At 39.4% G+C, this 21459-nt stretch overlaps 1 protein-coding gene across 8 annotated transcripts in view; it reads left to right on the top strand.

Annotated features, from left to right (window-relative positions):
• Positions 1-21459, top strand: part of MAP3K5 (mitogen-activated protein kinase kinase kinase 5) — a 247245-nt gene that overhangs the window by 189636 nt on the left and 36150 nt on the right. For all 8 annotated transcript variants that reach the window (XM_073789644.1, XM_073789647.1, XM_019951636.3 and 5 more), the window contains 4 exons: positions 9873-10006; positions 17248-17375; positions 18024-18160; positions 19084-19189. In XM_073789644.1, the coding sequence (XP_073645745.1) occupies positions 9873-10006; positions 17248-17375; positions 18024-18160; positions 19084-19189 (505 nt within the window). The remainder of the gene's footprint in view (positions 1-9872; positions 10007-17247; positions 17376-18023; positions 18161-19083; positions 19190-21459) is intronic.

The following is a 21459-nucleotide window of genomic DNA, read 5'->3' as shown; positions in this document are numbered from 1 at the left end:
TTACATGAGAGTTGAACAAGAAGATCTTAAATGTCCTTTCCTAGCTCACATTTTTTATAATTTTCAAGGTTAGTATAAACTGTACCAGGTCTTTTAAATATAGCTCAATACCACTTTCAGTGGACTTTTCTGTTTTTAAACAGAAAGAGAAACAACTTCTTTTGATTCAAGGCCATGTTTTTTGATTCAAGGCTGTCTTTTGAAATGGAAGGGTTATGAACCCATATCTTAAATAGTTTAATGTATTAATAAATTTATATTGAAATCACTGAACAATGAATTACAGTTAACTGTAAGAGTTCTAACACTTATCAGCTGTGGTCCCTGTTTTTGTTCTCCCAGCCTTTCATAGCTTCACTAAGAACAAGGGCATCTACACTGTTACCCAAGCCAGACACCTCAGAGCAACTTCTGCTCCAGCCTCACCCCCAGCATTTTCTCCAGTCCCTCACCCCATTCCATCAGCCCCCCATCTCAGGTCCTCAGCATCTCTCATGCAGCCTGATATCTCTCCTGCCATCAATACACTGTCCCTGCCATCACTGGAGAGATCTCTCAGGCAGATTTAATCCGGTGACTCCCCTAATTAAAAAGTTTTGTTTTGTTTTTTTCTTAATTTTTTTAAATTGGAGTACAGTTAATTTACAATGTTGTATTAGTTTCTGCTGTACAGTAAAGTGAGTCAGTTATACATACACATATAACCACTCATTTTTAGATTCTATTCCCATATGGATCATTACAGAGTACTGAATAGAGTTCCCCATGCTATTCAATAGACCCTTATTAGTTATCTATTCTATATATACACTAGTGTGTATATGTCAATCCCAATCTCCCAATTTATCCCTCCTCCCCCCACCACCCCGTTCCCCCCTGGTAACCATACGTTTGTTTTCTACATCTGTGACTCTATTTCTGTTTTGTAAATAAGTTCATTTGTACCATTTTTTTAGATTCCACATATAAGCGATATTATATGATATTTGTCTTTCTCTCTCTGACTTACTTCACTCAGTGTGATGATCTCTGGGTCCATCCATGTCGCTGCAAATGGTATTAAAAAAATTTAAAAATTAAAATGAAAAAGCTTTGATGCTACTCTTTGTAGAAGATTTCCGCACCATAGAACATTCTTACCTCCCTGGCTGTAACTTAGCTTTCCTTTGCACTCTGCGGTCCAGCAATGCCGAACTCCCTTCCATTATTCAGACAGCCAGGCTGTTCCTGCCTCTGGGCTTAACGTGCAGGTGCCCAACTCCACATGCTTTTTCTGCTTTGTCCTACTTGGTGACTGCTTCCTAATTTTTTAAGATCCAGCTCAAGGGTCATTTTGACTTTTGAATCATTTTTACTTTTGAATCATTTTCAACACCACTTCTCCCTTTTCTCTGCTCTTACAGCACTTTTGCCCACTCCTCTGCCCTAGCTCTTCTCACTGCCTTGTAATTCAGTAGCCTGCGCCAGACTGTTTACATCCCAAGGCTGGACTGTGGCTCTCTTTCCCTTTTTACCACAGTCTTGCATGGTGTCAGGCATCCAAGCAGAAGTTCATTCAGAAGGCTTAGAAGGGTTTGAAGCTAGGGAGTGACAAAACCAGAGCTGTTTAAACCATATCTCAAACTGGGGGGAGGGGGATGTGGATTGCAGGGGGGCAGAGTAAATGCTGGGAAATGAGCTCGAAGATTGTTTAATCAATGTTAAGTCCATAATCAAGCTGAATACCATAATCAAGCCACTCAACCCATTCTCTTCATCTCTCTCTCTCTCTCTCTCTCTCTCTCTCTCTTTTAGATTCTTGAAAAAGCCATAAATTACTGAGGTACTTTGGTGTTCAATACAGAATATGTTGTCTTCCTCCTCATGCCTCTCCCAAACATACATATATTCTCCCTCTCTTTTCCCCTCCTCGTCCTTTTTCTTTAATGCATTTGTAATATTTACCTCACTGTTTTATCAAAATGGGCATATGATTGACACAAGCCTCAGGTAATCATAGCAGCTGGCCCTGTGAACCTGTTTATATGTAGTTTCCAGGGTGCATAGAGAGGAAGTTACCCCCTTGTGGGATGGGTTAGGGACAAGCAAGATAAAAGGAATGTTTTCCTTTCACTCAAACATCTGCCGGATGATGAAATACCTTACCGTTTTTTTTTCTGTTGATTTGTCTCACAGACAGACATTAACAGTGAATGATGGTTTAGAATTCATTTAAATCGATTCAGAGTCATCCAGTAGCACACTGGTTTGTTTTTCTTTGGCATCCTGTTTCTGTTTTTGTACAGATCTCAAGTTGAACATCCACAGTTACTGCACTGCCTGAGAAAAGCTATCACTTCTGGTGTTGTATGATAAGAATATCAGTTTGTTACTCATTCATTTATTCTGTTGTGAGAAAAAAACCTTTTTCCTCTACCACCTCAGGTTCAGTAATTGGGAGCCTGCAAATTAACTGACGAAAGACAGATTACAGAAGAAAAGACAAAGTTTATTTCTGTACGAGGGAACACGCAAAGAAGTGATTCCTGAACAACTAGAGTTAAGAGTTTATTTATCTTAATGAGGAAAGTTCTTAATAGGACGTCAAGGGAAAGCAACATGGTGGGAAACTAATGAGAAACAAGTGGAAGGTACTGAAAGTTTTGAAAAGGTTTGGTTTAGTCATTTCTTATCCAGGTATAAGTGGTCCTAAACCTCCTGGAGAGGGGATCATGGCAGCTGTATTTTCGAGAGACTTTGCTTAAGTCAGCAAAAAAAGTTTAGATCAGGCTTTTTCTGCAGCTGCAATTTATTCAGATGTTTTCAGCTTAAAATAATCTTGGTACCACATTAGTGGGTCCAAGTGGATTCCATCAGTTCACTCAACAAATGTTTATTGGACACCCGTGGAAGGCACTCTCTAGGTGCTGGGGATCCAGCAGAGAACAAAATACAGAAAATCCCTGTCTTCACTGAGCTTGCAGTATAGTGGGAGACTGATAATAAATAAGTGAAATACATGCTATATTTGATAATGATCAGTATAAAGGAGACAAATTAGGCAGGGAAGGATTTAGGAAGTTACAGTGAAACAGGATGTATAATTTTAGACAAGGAAGCCAGGGAAGGCTCCTTGAGAAGGGAAGGTCTGAGTAAAGATCTGAGGGAGGAGAGAGCTATGAGATTAGATATCTGTACCTGCAGCGTTTTTCCTATTCTATTAATGCTATTAGTAGCATTAATGTTTTCATGAATTATGAAATGAATTAACGTAGTTATTAATGTTTTCAGCATTTACATATTACTAAGGCGATATAGACTGAAAATTAGCAAAGCTGTCGTTTGGCTTTTTGAGGTGACTACTCAGCTAAGGTAATTAGGTGCCGGGGGAAGTACATGGCTTTTTAGAAGGTGGCTGTTTTACTGTGGATCCCTGGACGGTGCAAGGACTAAGTGAGTCATCACTTCGTTGTTTGGCCTTGTCAGGACTGTCTTCCTACGCTCATTCTCCTCCCAGTGCCAGTTTAGGCAGTTGTGGGCAGGCAACAAGAGAGGGCTGATTCTAGAAGCGTCCTCATCACTGCCTCAGTATGCAGTGGTCTCCCTCAGCAACAGCCTGAGTTGCTAGCCCTTCGTTGTAGAAATAGAATGTGAGCTATATAAGCAGTGTCATTTTATTTTTATTTTTTTAAATACTGAATTCGCCTTGTCCCCACCTTCCTTTTTCTACCTACTTGTCATTTGACAGACCTGCCTTCCCTTGGCTTCTGGCCAATGCTCTGGTCTACTTTTTCTGGCCATCACATAGATAATTCTCTCTTCTTGTAGATCAGGGCAGTTTTCTCAAGCCTGCTTTTTCAATTTATATCTCTATATTGTAAGAATAGGAAAAAGGGGTTAAAAAAGGAGAAACCAAGCGGCAGCTACCCATTGGAATGGTTTTCAGTTTTATTGAAAGCCCTTTTGATTTTTACCATGACCACGTCATTTAACAGGAGTCAACTTCTATACTTAATTTTGTTTTTTTTAAAAAGGAATAGTCTGTTGATGCTTTACATTCCTTAGGGAAACTAAAACTTGAGCAGTTTCATCAAGGCTTATATATTCTTCTCTATGTTAAGTAAGTATCCCTGTGGCAAAGCTCCTTTCAATCAAAAATAAATGGATAGCAACATTAAATGTTTTGTTTTGGCACCTGGTTTTTAAAAAGGGTCTCATCAATTTTTTTATAGCCTGATTGATTAATTACGCCAATAATCACTGAGCCTCTACTACAAGCCAGATATGGCTAAGACTAGGGACAGAGAAATTGAAGTCCTGTTCTCAAAGAGCTCAGAGTACAGACTGGAATGCAGATTTGGGTAAGAGAAGAGTGAGTAAGAGCGAGTGAGGGCAGAAGGCCTTGGAAGCATATCAGACTAGAATCTAACCCAGCTTTTGAGGGTCAGGTGGACAGTTCAAGAAAGCTTCCTTGTTTTGAAGGCAGAATTACCTAGGTAGAAAACGCATATGTGTAAAGGCACAAAGATCTGTGGAACCTCCCTGGGAATTCTGGGGGGACACCGATGAGATAGAAGGTTAGACACAGAGGCAGAAATAAGGTCCTGAAGGGCATTGATGCCAGGCTAAGGAGTTTGGATTTGATCCAGAAAGTCATGAGGAACGGATAAAGCAGAGGCAGTGGTATGAACATGGAAAGCTCACTTTGGAACTTTGAACTTTGGAAAGTTCACTGTCCACTTAATGGAGAATGAATTAGGGAACAGGGCAACAAGAGAGGAGAAGACAGGGAGGCCAATTCAGAGTCTGTAGAATTAGTACAGAAGCAAGGAAGGCCTGAAATGAGGCAAGAGCAGTGAGGATTAACCTGGTGGCATTTGGCAATCAGTTTGATGTGGGGAGTAAGGGAAAGGGAAGAATGGAGTCTAAGATGGCCAAGAGATGTCTACTGTATGCTTGAATAAGTGAATGGGTGTTCATTGGATATTGACAATGTGCTGGAACATCTTTACAGTACTGGTGTTTGGAACCAGAACTAAGGACTAAGATGCAGCTCTCATGCTGTAAAAGGATTTTCCTTCACCATTGGCAGTAGAAGGAACAGAAAACCTGGAACCTGATGAGCTGGTTTAAACCACTGCTCTGACATACTTTCAGTGGAAGATACTTTTGATCATTTGTAAATTGGAGCTAATCATAGACCTTCCCTACTATGACAAAGGCTTATTATGACCATCAAATGAGGTAGGTTATTGAAAGCTGTTTTTTTTTTCTTTTAATTATAGTGCATTATAATAATGTAAGGTGGTGGTAGTACTAGGTTCAGTGTACAGGTTTCCGTCCCTTTGATAGACACACTGGCGAAGATGAGCTACTTTGGTGATGGTCCCTGTCCCGCCTCCTGCCAGCCTGGGTCCTGGCTGGTAGAGTTCCGGCATGCATGGTACAGCATGGCGGAAGTCCGGGCCACAGGAGTTGGGTGTAGAGACTTGGACTCCTTCAAGTGGAATTTTTGGACTATGTTTACTGCCTCTTTGCTGGAGTTTTATCTTAGTGTGGGGAAATTGCTAAATAATCCCTGTTTCCTATTCTCTCATCCTGTAAACATATCTAGTTTTCTCCTCTGGTCTAAGACAGCCTTCAACCATATATTAGGTAGCTAGGAGTATTCTCTATTGTACATTGGGTACAGTGTTGCCACCGGGCAAGTAGACACCTGTCTTCCAAAGCTTGGCCTCTTTCCTCTGCCAAAGAAGGGTCTACAACAGGGAGACCAGTGCTCACCCGGTCCTAGCATGTGGGCATAGCTTTCCCCAAAAGCATACAGCCTGATTGCCTTCTGTCAAGGCCTGATTGCCTTCTGTCAAACCTATTGGAAACAAATAAACAAGCTGGTAACAGTATGCCCCCATATTCCTCATCCTCTGTGACAGTGGTCTCTCAAGTTGAGAGTGTATACCCCAGAGAGTTCACCGAGTAATCTGATTACCTACTTTGTAGGTAATTTGTCCTTGTTATCTCTGCTTTCTTTTATGATCTTCTCTTTGCCTTTCATATTTTGTAGTTTCCCTATATCATATCTGAGTGTGAATTTATTTTTATTTCTCCTACTTAGGGCTCAACTTCTGGAGGTTAGGTTTGAGTCTGTCTCAAATCTGTCTGGCCTTTTTTAGAGTGTCTTATCCTTTTCTCATGTTTTGGATTTCTTATTTTATATCTTTACGTTAAATGTACTTAATTTAGAGTTTCAATTTCTTTTATTTTGTGAAATTTTAGGGATTGATATTTGTCAAATCAGCCAACACTCACTGATGGTGAATTGTTTCATTATATATTTTAAAATTTTGGACTGTGAGCTCAATTTCAGTGGTGCATTATCAGTGAGAATCCTGCATAGCCTGTATTAAGCGAGTCTTCCTTTTAAATGTTTTGCTTTGTTTCTGTTGTCACTCCAGGGATTTCCCAGGCTCAAGACCAATTACGGGTATTAATTATAAGTGTAAATGTGAACTTCAGACGGCATGAGGATCGGCCAATGGTTGGAAGCATTCAGAGGAGACTTGTTTTTGTCAACTCAGAGCTTAGTCTAAGACAGATAAGCTTTCTTTTTGTTTCTCAGTGCAGTGGGCTGACTTTTTTCTAATCTACCATCTCACCATGTTATAGTCCTCAAGGACCCTGGTTTTATGTGTTCCAGCTCTTCACCTTGCATAGGCACAAGGCTTCATTTCCTGTCCCCAATGACCATTAAGACCAAAGTCTCAGATAAGGAATTGGTGAATTGGAGCCCAAAGACCAAATCCAGCCCACCACTTCCCTTGGTAAATAAAGTCTTATTGGAACAAAACCATGCCCATTTGAATAGACTATTTACAGTGGCAGAGTTGAGTCAATGCCACAGAGATCGTTTGGCTCACAAATCTGAAAATATTCAATATCTGGCCATTTACAGAAAGTGTTTGCCAACCTCTGCCCTAGATTAATAAGTCTGAAAGCCCTGCCCTCATCCCCACCGCTTGGGCTGCAGGGACATCATTTCTTGTGATTATCCCTTTAGTGTTCCTTTTCCTCTTAATCTCTAGCTCCTTGAAGTCTTCTTTATGTTTTTATAAGCCTGGCTAGGCAATAAAAGTATTTTATTTTATCTAGGTATTTTGGACAGGAACATTTTCTTTTTTTTTTTTAAATGATAATGTTTTTTTAAATTTTATTTATTTATTTATTTATTGGCTGCATTGGGTCTTCATTGCTGCGTACAGGCTTTCTCTAGTTGCGGTGAGTGGGGGCTACTCTTCGTTATGGTGTGGAGCACAGGCTCTAGGTGCACGGGCCTCAGTAGTTGTGGCATACGGGCTCTGTAGTTGTGGCTCGTGGGCTCTAGAGCACAGGCTCAGTAGTTGTGGCGCACAGACTTAGTTGCTCCACAGCACGTGGGATCTTCCCGGACCAGGGATCAAACCCGTGTCCCCTGCATTGGCAGGTGGATTCTTAACCACTGCGCCACCAGGGAAGCCCAACATTTTCACATACCTAGCCTACTGTATTGCCAAAACCAGAAACTTATTCTACTGTCTTTGGATAGTAATATATTCTTCTTTTTTGTATTTTCTTGACTGACCACTTAACTTGATCATTTAAAATTTTTCTTTCTTTTCTAATGCAATTCTTTTTTTTTTTAACATCTTTATTGGAGTATATAATTGCTTTACAATGGTGTGTTAGTTTCTGCTTTATAACAAAGTGAATCAGCTATACGTATACATATATCCCCATATCTCCTCCCTCTTGCGTCTCCCTCCCACCCTCCCTATCCCACCCCTCTACGTGGACACAAAGCACCAAGCTGATCTCCCTGTGCTATGCAGCTGCTTCCCACTAGCTGTCTACTTTAGATTTGGTAGTGTATATATGTCCATGCCACTCTCTCACTTTGTCCCAGCTTACCCTTCCCCCTCCCCGTGTCCTCAAGTGCATTCCCTATGTCTACGTCTTTATTCCTGTCCTGCCCCTAGGTTCTTCATTACCATTTTTTTTTAGATTCCATATATATGTGTTAGCATACAGTATTTGTTTTTCTCTTTCTGACTTACTTCACTCTGTTTGACAGTCTCTAGGTCCATCCACCTCACTACAAATAACTCAATTTTGTTTCTTTTTACGGCTGAGTAATATTCCATTGTATATATGTGCCACACCTTCTTTACCCATTCATCTGTCGATGGACACTTAGGTTGCTTCCATGTCCTGGCTATTGTAAATAGGGCTGCAATGAACATTGTGGTACATGACTCTTTTTGAATTATGGTTTTCTCAGCATATATGCCCAGTAGTGGGATTGCTGGGTTGTATGGTAGTTCTATTTTTAGATTTTTATGGAAGCTCCGTACTGTTCTCCATAGTGTCTATATCTAATGCAATTCTTTAAAGCCATGAAATTTTTCATCTCCTTGTCATTCTTTTCAACTATTTTGTAATTCCCATGATCATTTACTTTTAATCCCTTGATAATTTTAAACTGTAATAGTCAGTTTTCAAACATAGTTTTTGGCTATCTTATTTTTAATATCTTATAGTCAAAGATCATGGTTTTTATGATAGTTATTCTTGGAAATTTGTCTAAATTTTCTTTGTGGCTTAATATGTGACTAATTATTTTATGTCTTTCATATATGCACAAAAGGAATTTATATCTGGATACAGGGTTCTCTCTGTATTTGTTATACCAAACTTGTTATTTGTGCCATTAGGGTCTCTATTTTGAATTTGTCTGCTAGATATATTGGTTTCTAAAAGAGTTCTATTAAAACCTATTGTGATTTATATTTGTCTATTTTTCTCTGTAATTTTGTCAGCTCTGTATATTTTAAGGCTATGTTGTTAGTGACTGTCAGATCATTATCCTCTTTTGGATGATTTTTTTGTTTTAAAGTTAACTTTGCAGGTTTATGAATGTTAGAAATCAGGTTTTTTTTAATGGCTAACTCAAACTCTTCGGTGAGTTGAACCTAGCTATATGCTGCCAGTTTTATACTCTAGCAAAATGTAGACAAAAGAAGGAGCTTGTGCTTATGGTCTCCCCTGCTGGTTTGTAGTTTTACATTGGGTTTCTACAGACACTTGGCTTGATCATTTGATGACCCTGAATCCTGTAGTTTAAGTTCACAACAAAAGATGTGCCTTTCTGGGTGACACCTCCAGGTCTGAGAAGGTCCCTCCCTATGAAATGTCACTATACCCCTTTCATTTGATCCATTTTCCATATTCAACTGACACGCTTGACGCTTTGGGGTTTAGGGCTGTAAATATTTCCTTTTTACATCAAAAATGAAATTTTTCCTTCATTTTTATTTTTAAAATGTTTTTTAATCTGGGGAATTGGGAATCGGGGCTGAAGTACAAATAATCCTTATTTTATTATTGTCAACCAGTAGGACCTCAAAATTTTCCTCTTAAGCAAAGCCTTTCAGTGGTTTTATTCCCCTGGCAGAGTGTGAAATACTTTCATAGTACCAAAAGCTGAAAAACAAAAGAAAGGTTAATGAGATATGATAGCTATTGATAGACGTTGATGCTAATCATACTCATCTCCAGAATCAGTGAAAACCAGGACTCAGTGGGTAGAAAAACTCCAAGTGGGCTTTTGGAGAAGCACCTTTACAGATTTAAATACAGTCCCCCCTCTATTCATAACAGTTGTGAAAATACGAACACACTACGCTCTATGTTGAGTCTGTATTTTGGCTCTTGAAGCTGCTGCTTTGAACTTCGTCTTATTCTTTCCCTTGTTAAAGCCATTTGCTAAAATAAGAAAAAATGCTCTTGGAAAAAGTTGATGTTTAAAATGTGGACTGCAACTAATTTTCAATCTTCTCTCCCCCTTTTTCCTTTTGTAGTATGACTATGAATATGACGAAAATGGTGACAGAGTCGTTTTAGGAAAAGGCACTTATGGGATAGTTTATGCAGGTCGAGATATGAGCAACCAAGTCAGAATCGCCATTAAGGAAATCCCAGAGAGAGATAGCAGGTACAGTAATTGTGACTAATGAAAGCTGTTTTCTAAGGTATTTTGGTTGTTAATAGCATTTTAAAAAATATTTTGGTAATATTCTAATTAATGAAACTGTGTCTGAAAACTCCATGGCTTTAGTTAGCTCCCTGTGAGGCTTAGCTGCTGCATCATTCAGTGATTCAAGCACAACACGTTAGTGGGGAAGGATGGCATCTCCGAGGTAACAAGGACAGGACTTTCAAAGAGAAGAAAAGAGAATAGTCCTGCGTGTGTTGGGCTCAGGTTATGCTGGATCATGGTTGGTTTATTATCTAGATAGATGGGGAATAAGCACCAGCAGAAATGGTTTGAACCAGGGGTTCCAGTTTCCGGTCAGACATGTAATGACGTTGGAAGTCAGCACTCCGTCCTAAACAGCAAGTGGAGAGCTGAACAAACTGAGAAATCAACAACTCTTACTTTTTCTGAGCCGTTGGAAAAGCGACGTCACAGGACAAACCACTGCTCCCCACATTGGAGACACAGTTGTAGGGCAGAAGCCCTATCAGATCCTCACAAAGAATGTCAGAGAAAGTCCCCTTCCCCAGGCTTCCTGCGGAGGTAGAGGGGAAATAACCATTTGGAAATACACCTGTTCTTAACAAGGCCTGCCCTCAAGAGAAACTATTCTACCAGAGCCTAAACTCCGTGTCATCAGAGCCTAACTAACCTAGGGAAAGAGACATGCCCAACCCCAGGCCCCTCTAGCCATCCTATTCCACCGAAGCGGGGACTGAGAAACATTTGTGAAGTTCACAGCTCGGCAGTGCAGGCTCTCTAAAAGACAAGAGACTAATTCACAAAACCACAGAACAATGCTTCCCCTCACCCCACACCTCAACACCATACCACTAAGGGTCTATTTAGCAGAGTTCTTTTTACCTAATACATCATGTCCAGATTTCCACAGCTTTTTTTGTTTGTTTGTTTTGGGTTTTCTTACAAAGCATACTGAAAGGCAGCAAATACGGTTTGAAGACACAGAGCAAGCATTAGAACCAGACTCAGATATGACAGGGATGTTGGAATTATCAGACTGGCAAATTTAAAACAACTGTGATTAATACGCTAAGGGCTCTACTGGAAAAAGTAGAAAACATTCAAGAACAGATGTCAGTGTAAATGGAGAGATGGAAATGCTAAGAAAGAATGGAAAAGAAATGCTAGAGGTGAAAAACACTGTAACAGAAATGAGTTTGAGGATATGTCGATAGAAACATTCGAAACTGATAAGCAAAGAGAAAAAAAGACTGAAAAACTTGAACAGAACATCCAAAAACTGTGAGTTGACTATAAAAGGTGTGACATACCTAAAGGGAATACCAGAAAGAAAAGAGAAGGAGAAGAAATATTTGAGGAAATGGTTTGAACCACACATAATGGGGCCTTGAGGAAGATGGAATGGTTTTTAGGAACAAGAAAGTTGTGCGGGGAGCAGGGCAGCTGTGGTGGCAGGGTTATCTGCTGCCCCGTGCTCCAGTGCTCTGTCCTACCATTTGTTTCTCCAAACAACGATTCTCTCTTCTCTCAATCTCATGATTTCTGCTGCCTCATAGCTTTTCTTACGGCTTCTCTTTGTAAGGTAGCTGCTCCTACAATCAATTATTTACATTTTCTACATGTTGTGGATTCAGACTCTGAAAGAGAGAGAATTGGATTGAGTCTCTTGTTGCAACATTTCTTATTCGGCCAAACTTCAATGCTGGGCTACATCATGGATTTATTTTGGCTGCCCCTCAAGTTCACGGTATTTGGCCACCGTGGTACAGTCACATGATTGGCTTTCTTCAGAAAGGCCACTCCTATGTTTACCCAACCTCTCCACTTGTAAATCTAAAAGGCACCTCAAGGTTAACATGGCCCAAGCTGAACCATGGAGTTTTTACCCTCAAATGTACTTGACCTGCAGGATTCCCTATCTCAGTTAATCTCACCCCACCCATCCAGGTGTTGAGGCTACTAGAATTCATTTGGATTCCTCTCTGTCTCAGTTTATGTTACTCCATCATAAGTTCTACTGTTGTCTCAACCTCTAAAGCTTTCTGAATTTTTCCACTCTTTCCCATCACCAGTCTAAGCCTTCGGGTTTCCCACGCAGACTCCTTACTGCAACTGATTCATAACTAGTCTCTGCATTTGAGGTAGGAGATAGATGGGCCCCTGGGCTGGACAGCTGGTGTTTGTCAAGTGGAGTAAAATTGAAGCCTTGTTTTCCCTAGACACTCGAAGGACAAAATTAGTGGCCGGAGCTGAACTCTGCTGAGGTAAAGAGATAAGATGACCACTCCTAAGGTCAGGGAAAACTTCCCAGTTCTGCACATGCACAGGAAGGAAGCCTCCTTGGGGGTCAAAAAAGGAGGGGGCACCACCCCATAATAAGTGTGGACATGCACCCACAGGCCTCTGCAGTGGAATCCATCTTAGCAAAAAATTGTGCACGCATGTTGGGGAACAGGTCAGGTGTGAAAAAAGAAACAAGGTAATTGGCCAAAGGTAAACAAAGACCTGGAAGGACTGTCCTATATGAGTGATTTAAATCACCTCTTTACTGCACTCCTCCTCTTTAGAGAGGACGCCTGTACCCTTTCTCTCTGGGTGTGTATTTCTGCCTTGCTTCTGTCTTAAATAAACAAATGGTTCTTAGTGTGCTCTCCCACTTGTTGTGCTGTGTCTCTAATAATAAACTTTGTGCCTGTTTTACAGTTTTTGCCTCCTTGAAACATTCTTGCTTTCAAACGGGGACAAGAACCAGGGGAACTTTGCTTCTAGCCTCTAGCCCCTGGTGGACTAGCAGCTAGGATTCCTGGTTTTCATCCAGGCTACCCAGGTTCGACTTCTGTGTAGAGAACTAAGATCTCTTCAAGCCCGCTCACTGCTGGCTCTCCAAGATCACTTCACTCTTTCCTCCACTCCTACTCCACCCTTCCAGAACCCTTAGCATAGACATCTGCCTCCCTCTGGGGCCTCACCTTCTCTATTGCAGCCACGCTGTCCTCTCTCTGTCCATCAGGCCCACCAAGGCTCAGTCCCCAGATTTTGGCAGGATTGCCTCATTTTCATCAGTTAGGTCCCAGTTCAATTCTCAGGCCCTCAGAGACGCCTTCTCTGATTACCCCAAGCTGAAAAAAAACACCTTTCTTTCCCATGCATCCAGTGTCCCAGGCCTCAGCGCTCTTTCTGCTTCTCCATCCTTAGTCTCCATCCTTGGTGCATGACTGTGACAAGGGGCCACTGTGCCTTCAGCCTCCATATCTGCATTCCAGGCAGGAAGAGGAAAAAGGAAAACAAAGTTTCTCAGAAATGTCCAGCATACTTTCGCTTCTGTTTCATTGGCCAAAAGTGGACACCCATAACTACAAAGGAGGCTAGAAACTCCATAGCTTTTAAGTTGGCCAGTTGTTTCTCCAAACAAAATCATAAAAAGAGGGAAGAACAGATATTAGATAGGCAGACAGTAAATTCAATTTTATGTTTTCTGTGATATTTTTGCAGTTTCCCCTTGGTTAGTTCATGAGACATATATATGAGTTCTTACGGGATGGTGATAGAAACTATTCATTAAATACCTAAGGGAATATACATAAATTTGTCATATTAAAATTTTTGTTAAATATTCCTATAGGTTCTTAAGTATTATATACATAGAGTGGATTTTTAAGCAATACAAGATTTTAAAGTGTTGTCACTATCAAATTGCTGCAGCAAGCTCACTAATCTGCAGCAACATCACCTCCTTTCCCACCACCAGATAAATTTAAATAGGTACTTGGAAGGAAACCACTTTTAAAACTATCTTTGTAGCTTAAGTTTATTCAGCTGCCACTGTGCACACACAGAGTACACCAACACCAATAAAGATCCGTTTGGTATAATATGGGTTGTTTGAAAATACTTGTGTGACAAGCCCTTCTCTTGAACAACTAGTGTGGGACATCTTTTTGTTACCTCTAAAAGAAGATTGCAGTGAAGTCTATCATGTTATCGTGAGATATAGCACACAAAGGTATTTCTACCTTTGTGACCTGGAGAGGTTTTTTCAGGTTGCTTTTGGTAGCAGTTACAAAGGATAATTGCTAAGATGGTAGAATGGGTATGAATAATGCGTAATCCAGCATATAGTAACCACTGCCATCTGGGGTGAAGGATCATAGCAACAAAAACAGCTTCTTCTGTGTTTCCCTCACATTCTAAAAACGCTTCGTTAGAGCATCACAGTCGTCATAAGAGCGAGCTGGTGCATTTTACGGACACTCTCATAGTCTGTCTCAGCTAGTTGTTCATCTCAGGTTGGCTTCCGCTAACATTCTACACACCCCTCAACTATTAACTTAGATCAGGTATTTCCACCCAGCTGTATACTAGAGCCATTTGGGGAACTTTACTGATACTCAGGCCCTACCCCTCAGAATTCTGGGGTGGGTCGTGGGCATTGATATTTTTAAAAATCCTTCCGGGAGATACAAATGTCCAGCCGAGGTTGGGAACCACTGCTTTGGATGGTTGTAGTGGGAATTTGACTCAGCAGAGGTGCTCTGGAGACATGTATGACTTAATAATTTTTCAAAACTAAATGCGTGTATCTCTATCTGTACCATTTCTTCTTTCCATTGTCACAGCTAATTGAAAAGAAACGGGATTTTTTTTGTAATTCCTGTAGACGAACATTGCTTATTGACCTGAGCAAATTATAATTTCATGCTAATTCAGTGCTTGATACTTAAACTTTCACTTACATTTAGTGAGAATTGCTAGGTGTTACTAATCATTTCCATATTGGAGAAAAGTTCTTTTTCTTAGCCAGGATGAATCCTGACTATTATTGGAACTTTGAGCTATCCTTTGGTTACGTAAGGAGGAGTGTGTGTAGTACATTTGTTTCTCCAGGATCTTATATTTAAACATTTGTGATTGATATTTAATAGAGTGTCAGGGGTGGGAGCCCTTTAATTATCATAAACTGAGTTAGCCTCTTGCTTCAGATAATTTAGGCATCTTGATCTATCAAATCTATAGAATTGGCCCAATATTGCCACTATTTTATTTCATGCATATCAAGAGCAATCTTAGTAATTAGTGTTAATAAATTGTTTTAAACTCCATGGAAAAAGTAACTTGTAAATGTCTTCATAGTTGAGAGTCATTACCTAAGGATCTTCTTGGTAACACTGGTATTTCTTGTGTTAACTCATTCAAGCAATATTCAAAATGGTGTTGTCCCTAATTGATACCTTGTTAAGGGGGTTAGTTTAATACCAGCCTTTAGTTCCTAGAGCAATTCTAAAGAAAACTAAAATTAGTAAAAAATCTAATATACAAGTCAATTTTTTGTTGTTGTTGGCAGCTTTCTGAGTAATATTTCACAGAATATAAAAGTTTGTTTAAATTAAATGAATTTGTAGGAATTCCCTGGCAGTCCAGTGGTTAGGACTCAGCGCTTTCACTGCCAGAGCCTGGGTTCAATCCCTGGTCAGGGAACTAAGATCCCACAAGCTTGGCAGCATGGCCAATAAATAAATAAGTAAATAAATTTGTAAAATATATTTTAAAATTAATTAATTAAATGAATTTGGGTTTTTTGTAACCTACTAATATATTATTCAATACTAACTGATTCTAGTATTTCTTACTGGCATTCAAAAAAAATCCATTCTCCTTATATGGATTTGCCATTATAAGATCTGAGCATTTCTTACATGTAGAACTGAAGCAAATTATGAGGCAGTACACTTGTATTTTATGTTTTAGTGGTTAATGCCTTTCATACCTGTAGCCTCCATTGTACGACAGAAAAAAATTAGGGAATAGCTTTGAGTCTCTGTTTATGTTTATCGTTGCTGACATCCTACCACAGTTAGTTATACAATAATTATAGTAATATAATATATGATGGTATATTAATATTCAGGATTGTTAAGAGCCTACAAACTTCATAGTACTTCAGATAATCATCAAAAGTGTTGTTCTGATTCCACATATATGCATTAATATATGATATTTGTTTTTCTCTTTCTGACTTCACTCTGTATGATGATCTTATTTACAAAGCAGAAATAGAGACACAGATGTAGAGAACAAACATGGACACCAAGCGGGGAAAGTGGAAGGTGGGGGGAAGGGGGTGGGATGAATTGGGAGATTGGGATTGACATGTATACACTAATATGTATAAAATAGATAACTAATAAGAACTTGCTGTATAAAAAATAAATAAAATTCAAAAAAAATGTATGGGTACCAAAGGGGAAGGGGGGGATGAATTGGGAGATTGGGATTGACATATATACACTATTGATATTATATATAAAATAGGTAACAAGTGAGAACCTACTGTATAGCACAGGGAACTCTGCTCTGTGCTCTGTGGTGACCTAAATGGGAAGGAAATACAAAAAAGAGGGGATATATGTATATGTATAGCTGATTCACTTTGCTGTACGGTAGACACTAACACAATATTGTAAGGCAACTATACTCCAACAAAAATTAAAAAAAAAAAAAGTGTTGTTCTGTCTGTTCTAGAAATACAAAACACTTTCATCTTATAATTTGATAAAGCGGTATATACCAAGTACATGATTTTGAGGTCTGGTCTAAAACTGGTCTTTCGGTATGGAGGCTCGGTTAGGATTGGGTAAAAAAATTATGATAGAATAGAATTGGATAGAACAGAATCAAGGAGGCTTGGCATATAATGGTTTTATGTTTTCTACTGAAGAGTTGCTGGGCCTTTCAGTAAGTTCTGGAATGAATATTAAAATTATTTGCAATTTTTATCTTCCTGAGCAAGAATCTCCTGGAATAATAAACTTATGAAGCCAGTGGAATAGAAGGTCATGTTAATGTGGACAGTGAGCTGTGTGGATGATTTCAATTTTCCTGGGTTCAAATCTTAGCTCTTTCACTTACTAGCCTCGAGATCTTGGGCAGGTTAGTTATCCTCTCTGTGAATCAATTTCCTTATCTGTAACATGGACATCTTAGTAGTACCTTCTCATGGGCTTGTTGTGAGAAATGAGTTAATATATACAGAACACCTGACACATTTCCCCTTAGACCCTACCAGGGTTCCAACTTCACAGAATTTATGTGATGAGAAATAAAGGCCTTAGATGGTCATATTTGATTTCATATATGGGAATTTTCCATTTGTATTGCTTAAATTTTTACACAAAAGTCTGGCTACATAATTAGCTCACTGGCATTTGCATGTCTTTCAGATACTCCCAGCCCCTACATGAAGAAATAGCACTGCATAAGCATCTGAAGCACAAAAATATTGTTCAGTATCTGGGCTCTTTCAGTGAGAATGGTTTCATTAAAATCTTCATGGAGCAGGTCCCAGGGGGTAAGAGATGGTTTTCTTTCTTTAAAAAGTGTAAGTTTCTTCTATGTATAAATAAGCTACAAGGATATATTGTACAACACAGGGATTATAGCCAATATTTTATAACTATAAATGGAATGTAACCTTTAAAAATTATGAATCACTATGTTGTACACCTGAAACTTATATAATATGGTACATCAACTATATCTCAATAAAAATAAATAAATAAAGTATAGGAAAACCTCAGAAAACAACTTACTTAAAAAAATATATGTTTCTAGGGCCTTGAAGAGGAGTAAAATTGAATGGGATTTACTAGTTTACAGGTCTTAATTTGTCTAAATGTACAGAAAAATTTGACATATGACATTACCTTACAGTTTATCAGGGGACAATAAATAAGTATCAGAACTGTTTTTGTATCAATCATCGTGACTTGGATTAAGGTTAGCAAACTGAGCGGTCTTTGACTGTGTTTGATAATGACCATCTTCAGAGCAGGGACACTTTCCTATTTATATTTGAGCCCAAGTACTGTATCTAGTATGGTACCTGGGCCACTGTTAATAACCAATAAATGTTAGCTTAAATTCATGGTACATTATTAATGTGCTTTAAAGAATTCATTTGGATAAGATTTTATCCACTGTCTCTCCCTACTTACAGGAAGTCTTTCAGCTCTCCTTCGTTCCAAATGGGGCCCACTGAAAGACAACGAGCAAACAATTGGCTTTTATACCAAGCAAATACTGGAAGGATTAAAATACCTCCATGACAATCAGATAGTTCACCGGGATATAAAGGTAGGATGAGCTAGGATTCATTCTCCTAAGTTCCCTGATGAGTAATTGTTTTATTTGCAAAAGTCATATTGTCTTATGGGTAGCAATTTGGAATGATAAGTAAATCCTAGAAACAGCAGAAATATATCACTCTGCCCTGAGTCAGTTATTGATATTCATGTCTTATCTCTTCTACTCAAGGAATAAACCCCTTAACCATGTTCAACCAAAAAAGATTCAGTTTGCACTATATGCCTGGCCCTGTTTCAGGTGCCCTGTGGGACTGGTGGCTCAGCAGAACAAAGTTAAACAGGATATGGTCCTTGCTCCCGAGAGGCTTACAGGCTGGTTAATCTTTGTATACTTACTACTCAGTAAATATTTGTTCAATTAATGGATGAATAGTTAGAAGGAAAAAATAAAATCCCCACTTCTCACAAGTATCATATACTCATGTGTTGAACTAAAATTAGATAATTTATGAAATTCTCCTTAAAAAGGGAAGATTCAGAACTAGTAAATTTATGACAAAGTCTGGACTATTGAAAGTAAGTTAATATTACTACCCTAAAACCAACCCAAATACCCATTTATTTGTGCTGCCCCTAAATATTCCAGGAAAAAAGTAAAACAACATAGAAAAGAAAGGAAAGTGATTGAGAAGTTAAAAATATTGTAAGTTATCATACCCATATCACACACAAATAGCCCCTACTATCTGTAAACCTCGTTTGACCTTGTGACCTGAGTAGCAAATTGTGAACTGATAATATGTAAACGAAAGTGGTGTCGAGAATTCACTACTGAGATTAACTATTAAGGAAGAGTATACAATCAGTGTCCTTTTTGCTGTAAGGACACCTTTACTTACTAGACTTTCAAGCCAACAACAAACAATATTGGAAGAAAGATAACATTTTTGATTAAAATTCTGTCTTCTCTAGGGTGACAATGTGTTGATTAATACCTATAGTGGTGTTCTCAAGATCTCTGATTTCGGGACATCAAAGAGGCTTGCTGGCATAAATCCATGTACTGAAACTTTTACTGGTATGTTTTTGCAATGATGATAGAGACCTCATGTAATTAAAGAAATAGTTGCTGCATTTGAGCATAATGTGAGAGAGAAATTTAGTCTGTGTTCTCACCAACATTAATGTTGATATCTTTTGATGCCCTGAAAAATGTTATAGAGAATTTGATCTGGCCCATTTCTTACCTGGTATTTATATGACTCGCTCAGGCTCCTGCTTAATGCCGCTGAAGATTTTTTTTTTAACTCTCAATTTGTTATTTGTTTTTCTTTTCATGTCATTACTTCTCTCCTGGTTGGTCTACAACCACTATAATCCTGACAAGATTCCTTTTTTTAACGGTTCTTTAGCCCAGCCTCTCAGTGATTCTTACTTATACTTTAATCATTTCCCATTTGGACTGTGAGTTCCCTCTTTCCTAATCTGTTTACTCCCTGTGGTCTGTTCCCCTACACAGCACATAAATAACTAAGATTTCAATTCAGAAAAAGGAAGTGACTCACTAACTCAGAAGCAGGGTGGGGAGAAAACTTTCCCCGAGAAATTAGGCAATGCAGCTACTGAGCTGCCGCTGGAGCAAAATCCTGGGAGGGTGGAGACAAAGTGATTTCCAAACAGGTGACAGTAGCCAAGAGGAAACAGAGGCTCAGAGAGATTGACTGCCCAACAGTTATGGGGAGGACATCTGGAACTCCAATCCTGCTCTCCACTCCAAGTTTTTACCACTCCATTATTCTGCTAATTCTCATGAAATGTTAAGTTCTTGTTATTGGGAATTCCCTGGCGGTCAGTGGTTAGGACTCAGTGCTTCCACTGCTTTGGCCCTGGGTTCAATCCCTGGTCAGGGAACTAAGACCCTGCAAGTGGCATGGTGCGGCCAAAAAAAAAAAAAAAGATAATGAATTATCTTTGGTCTAATATAAAGCAAAATGGACAGATGTCCCCCTTTCTGAATTCTGTGAGGAGGTGGCATGGCCTCCATTTTGCAGATGAGGAAATTGAGAGAGAGAAGGGACTTCATACCCAGAAGAAACGATAGAACTCAGATTTGTAATCTACCCCTTGTTCTTTGCTTTGATCTTCTTGCCCAGTCCATCTTTCTCTCCACCTTGCTGAAGAATCTGTTCTGGAAGCCTGGAAAGGGGAAAGGAAGAGAGAGAGAAAGTCTATAAGGCTTCGCCTCAGAACATTCAATCAGCAAATTCTCTGACCCCATTCCTACTCTCACGGCAGTGGGTATTTCAGGGCACAGAATTAAACACATTTACAATGTATTTTTTTGAACAAAATAAATTTCATCCTTCTAGCAACTTTAAATATATTTACATTTCTTTTCCTCATACTCTCTCCATTTGGCAAGAGTCACTTTAGATGGTGCCAAGACTCAGTAATTTCTGCAAAGAAAATCCTTACTTTCAGACTCTTGATTTGGGCAAGGTGTTAATTTACTATCTGCTGCTTATCTTTAAAACATTTTTTTTTAATTGCCAGAGAAGTTGTAGTAAAGCAGTCCTCCAGGACCCCTTTGCCTGGACTTCTTGCACTGACCTCTCATGATGTGATGTGTGTGACACATATGCGTGGGTCTGTCTCCAGCGCTGATCACGAGGGCCTGGGGTGTGCAGACCTCACAGCACTTAACTCAGTGCTGGCCAAGGCACAGGTGTAGGCAACCTCTGATGAACTGAGTTGAAAGACAGTGACCTGTGTGACTTCTTCGTGATTTGGTGAGAGGGAAGGCAGCAGCAACTACTCCCTGTGGAGCACTTACTGCATCCCTGTTAAGTGCATTATATGTTATTTCATTGAAATTCATATATCAGCCCTAATCCTTAGGTATCATTTTCCCAGTCTATGGTGAGAAAATTAAGGTTCAAAGAGGTTAAATAACTTGCCTGAGGTCACAAATCTAGTAAGGAAAAGAGCTGCAATTCAACTAGACTTAACATGCCAAATGGAATGAATTAGCTTCTCCCCGAAACCTGTTCCACCCACCCTCTTCTCTGTCTCGATTGGCCACTCCAAACTTAGAGGTATCCATGGTGCCTCTCTTTTCTCACGCTTCAACTCAATCCACCAAGGAAACCTATTGGCTCTGCCTTCAAAATGTGTCCAAATTTGGACCAGTTCCTCCTTCCTTCCACAGCTCCCACCTCACCTGCATGACCTCAATAGCCTGTTCTCCCTGCTTCCACTCTTGCCCCTACGGTCTTCCCTCAACACCACGGCCAGAGCAATCCTGTAAAAACATAATTCAAGCCCTATCACTCAAAGACCTCAATGGCT

The sequence above is a fragment of the Tursiops truncatus genome, chromosome 12 (genome assembly GCF_011762595.2).
Source record: "Tursiops truncatus isolate mTurTru1 chromosome 12, mTurTru1.mat.Y, whole genome shotgun sequence".
Taxonomy (NCBI): domain Eukaryota; kingdom Metazoa; phylum Chordata; class Mammalia; order Artiodactyla; family Delphinidae; genus Tursiops; species Tursiops truncatus.
Note: the sequence above shows the minus strand (reverse complement) of the source record. Positions and strands in the feature narration are given on the sequence as shown.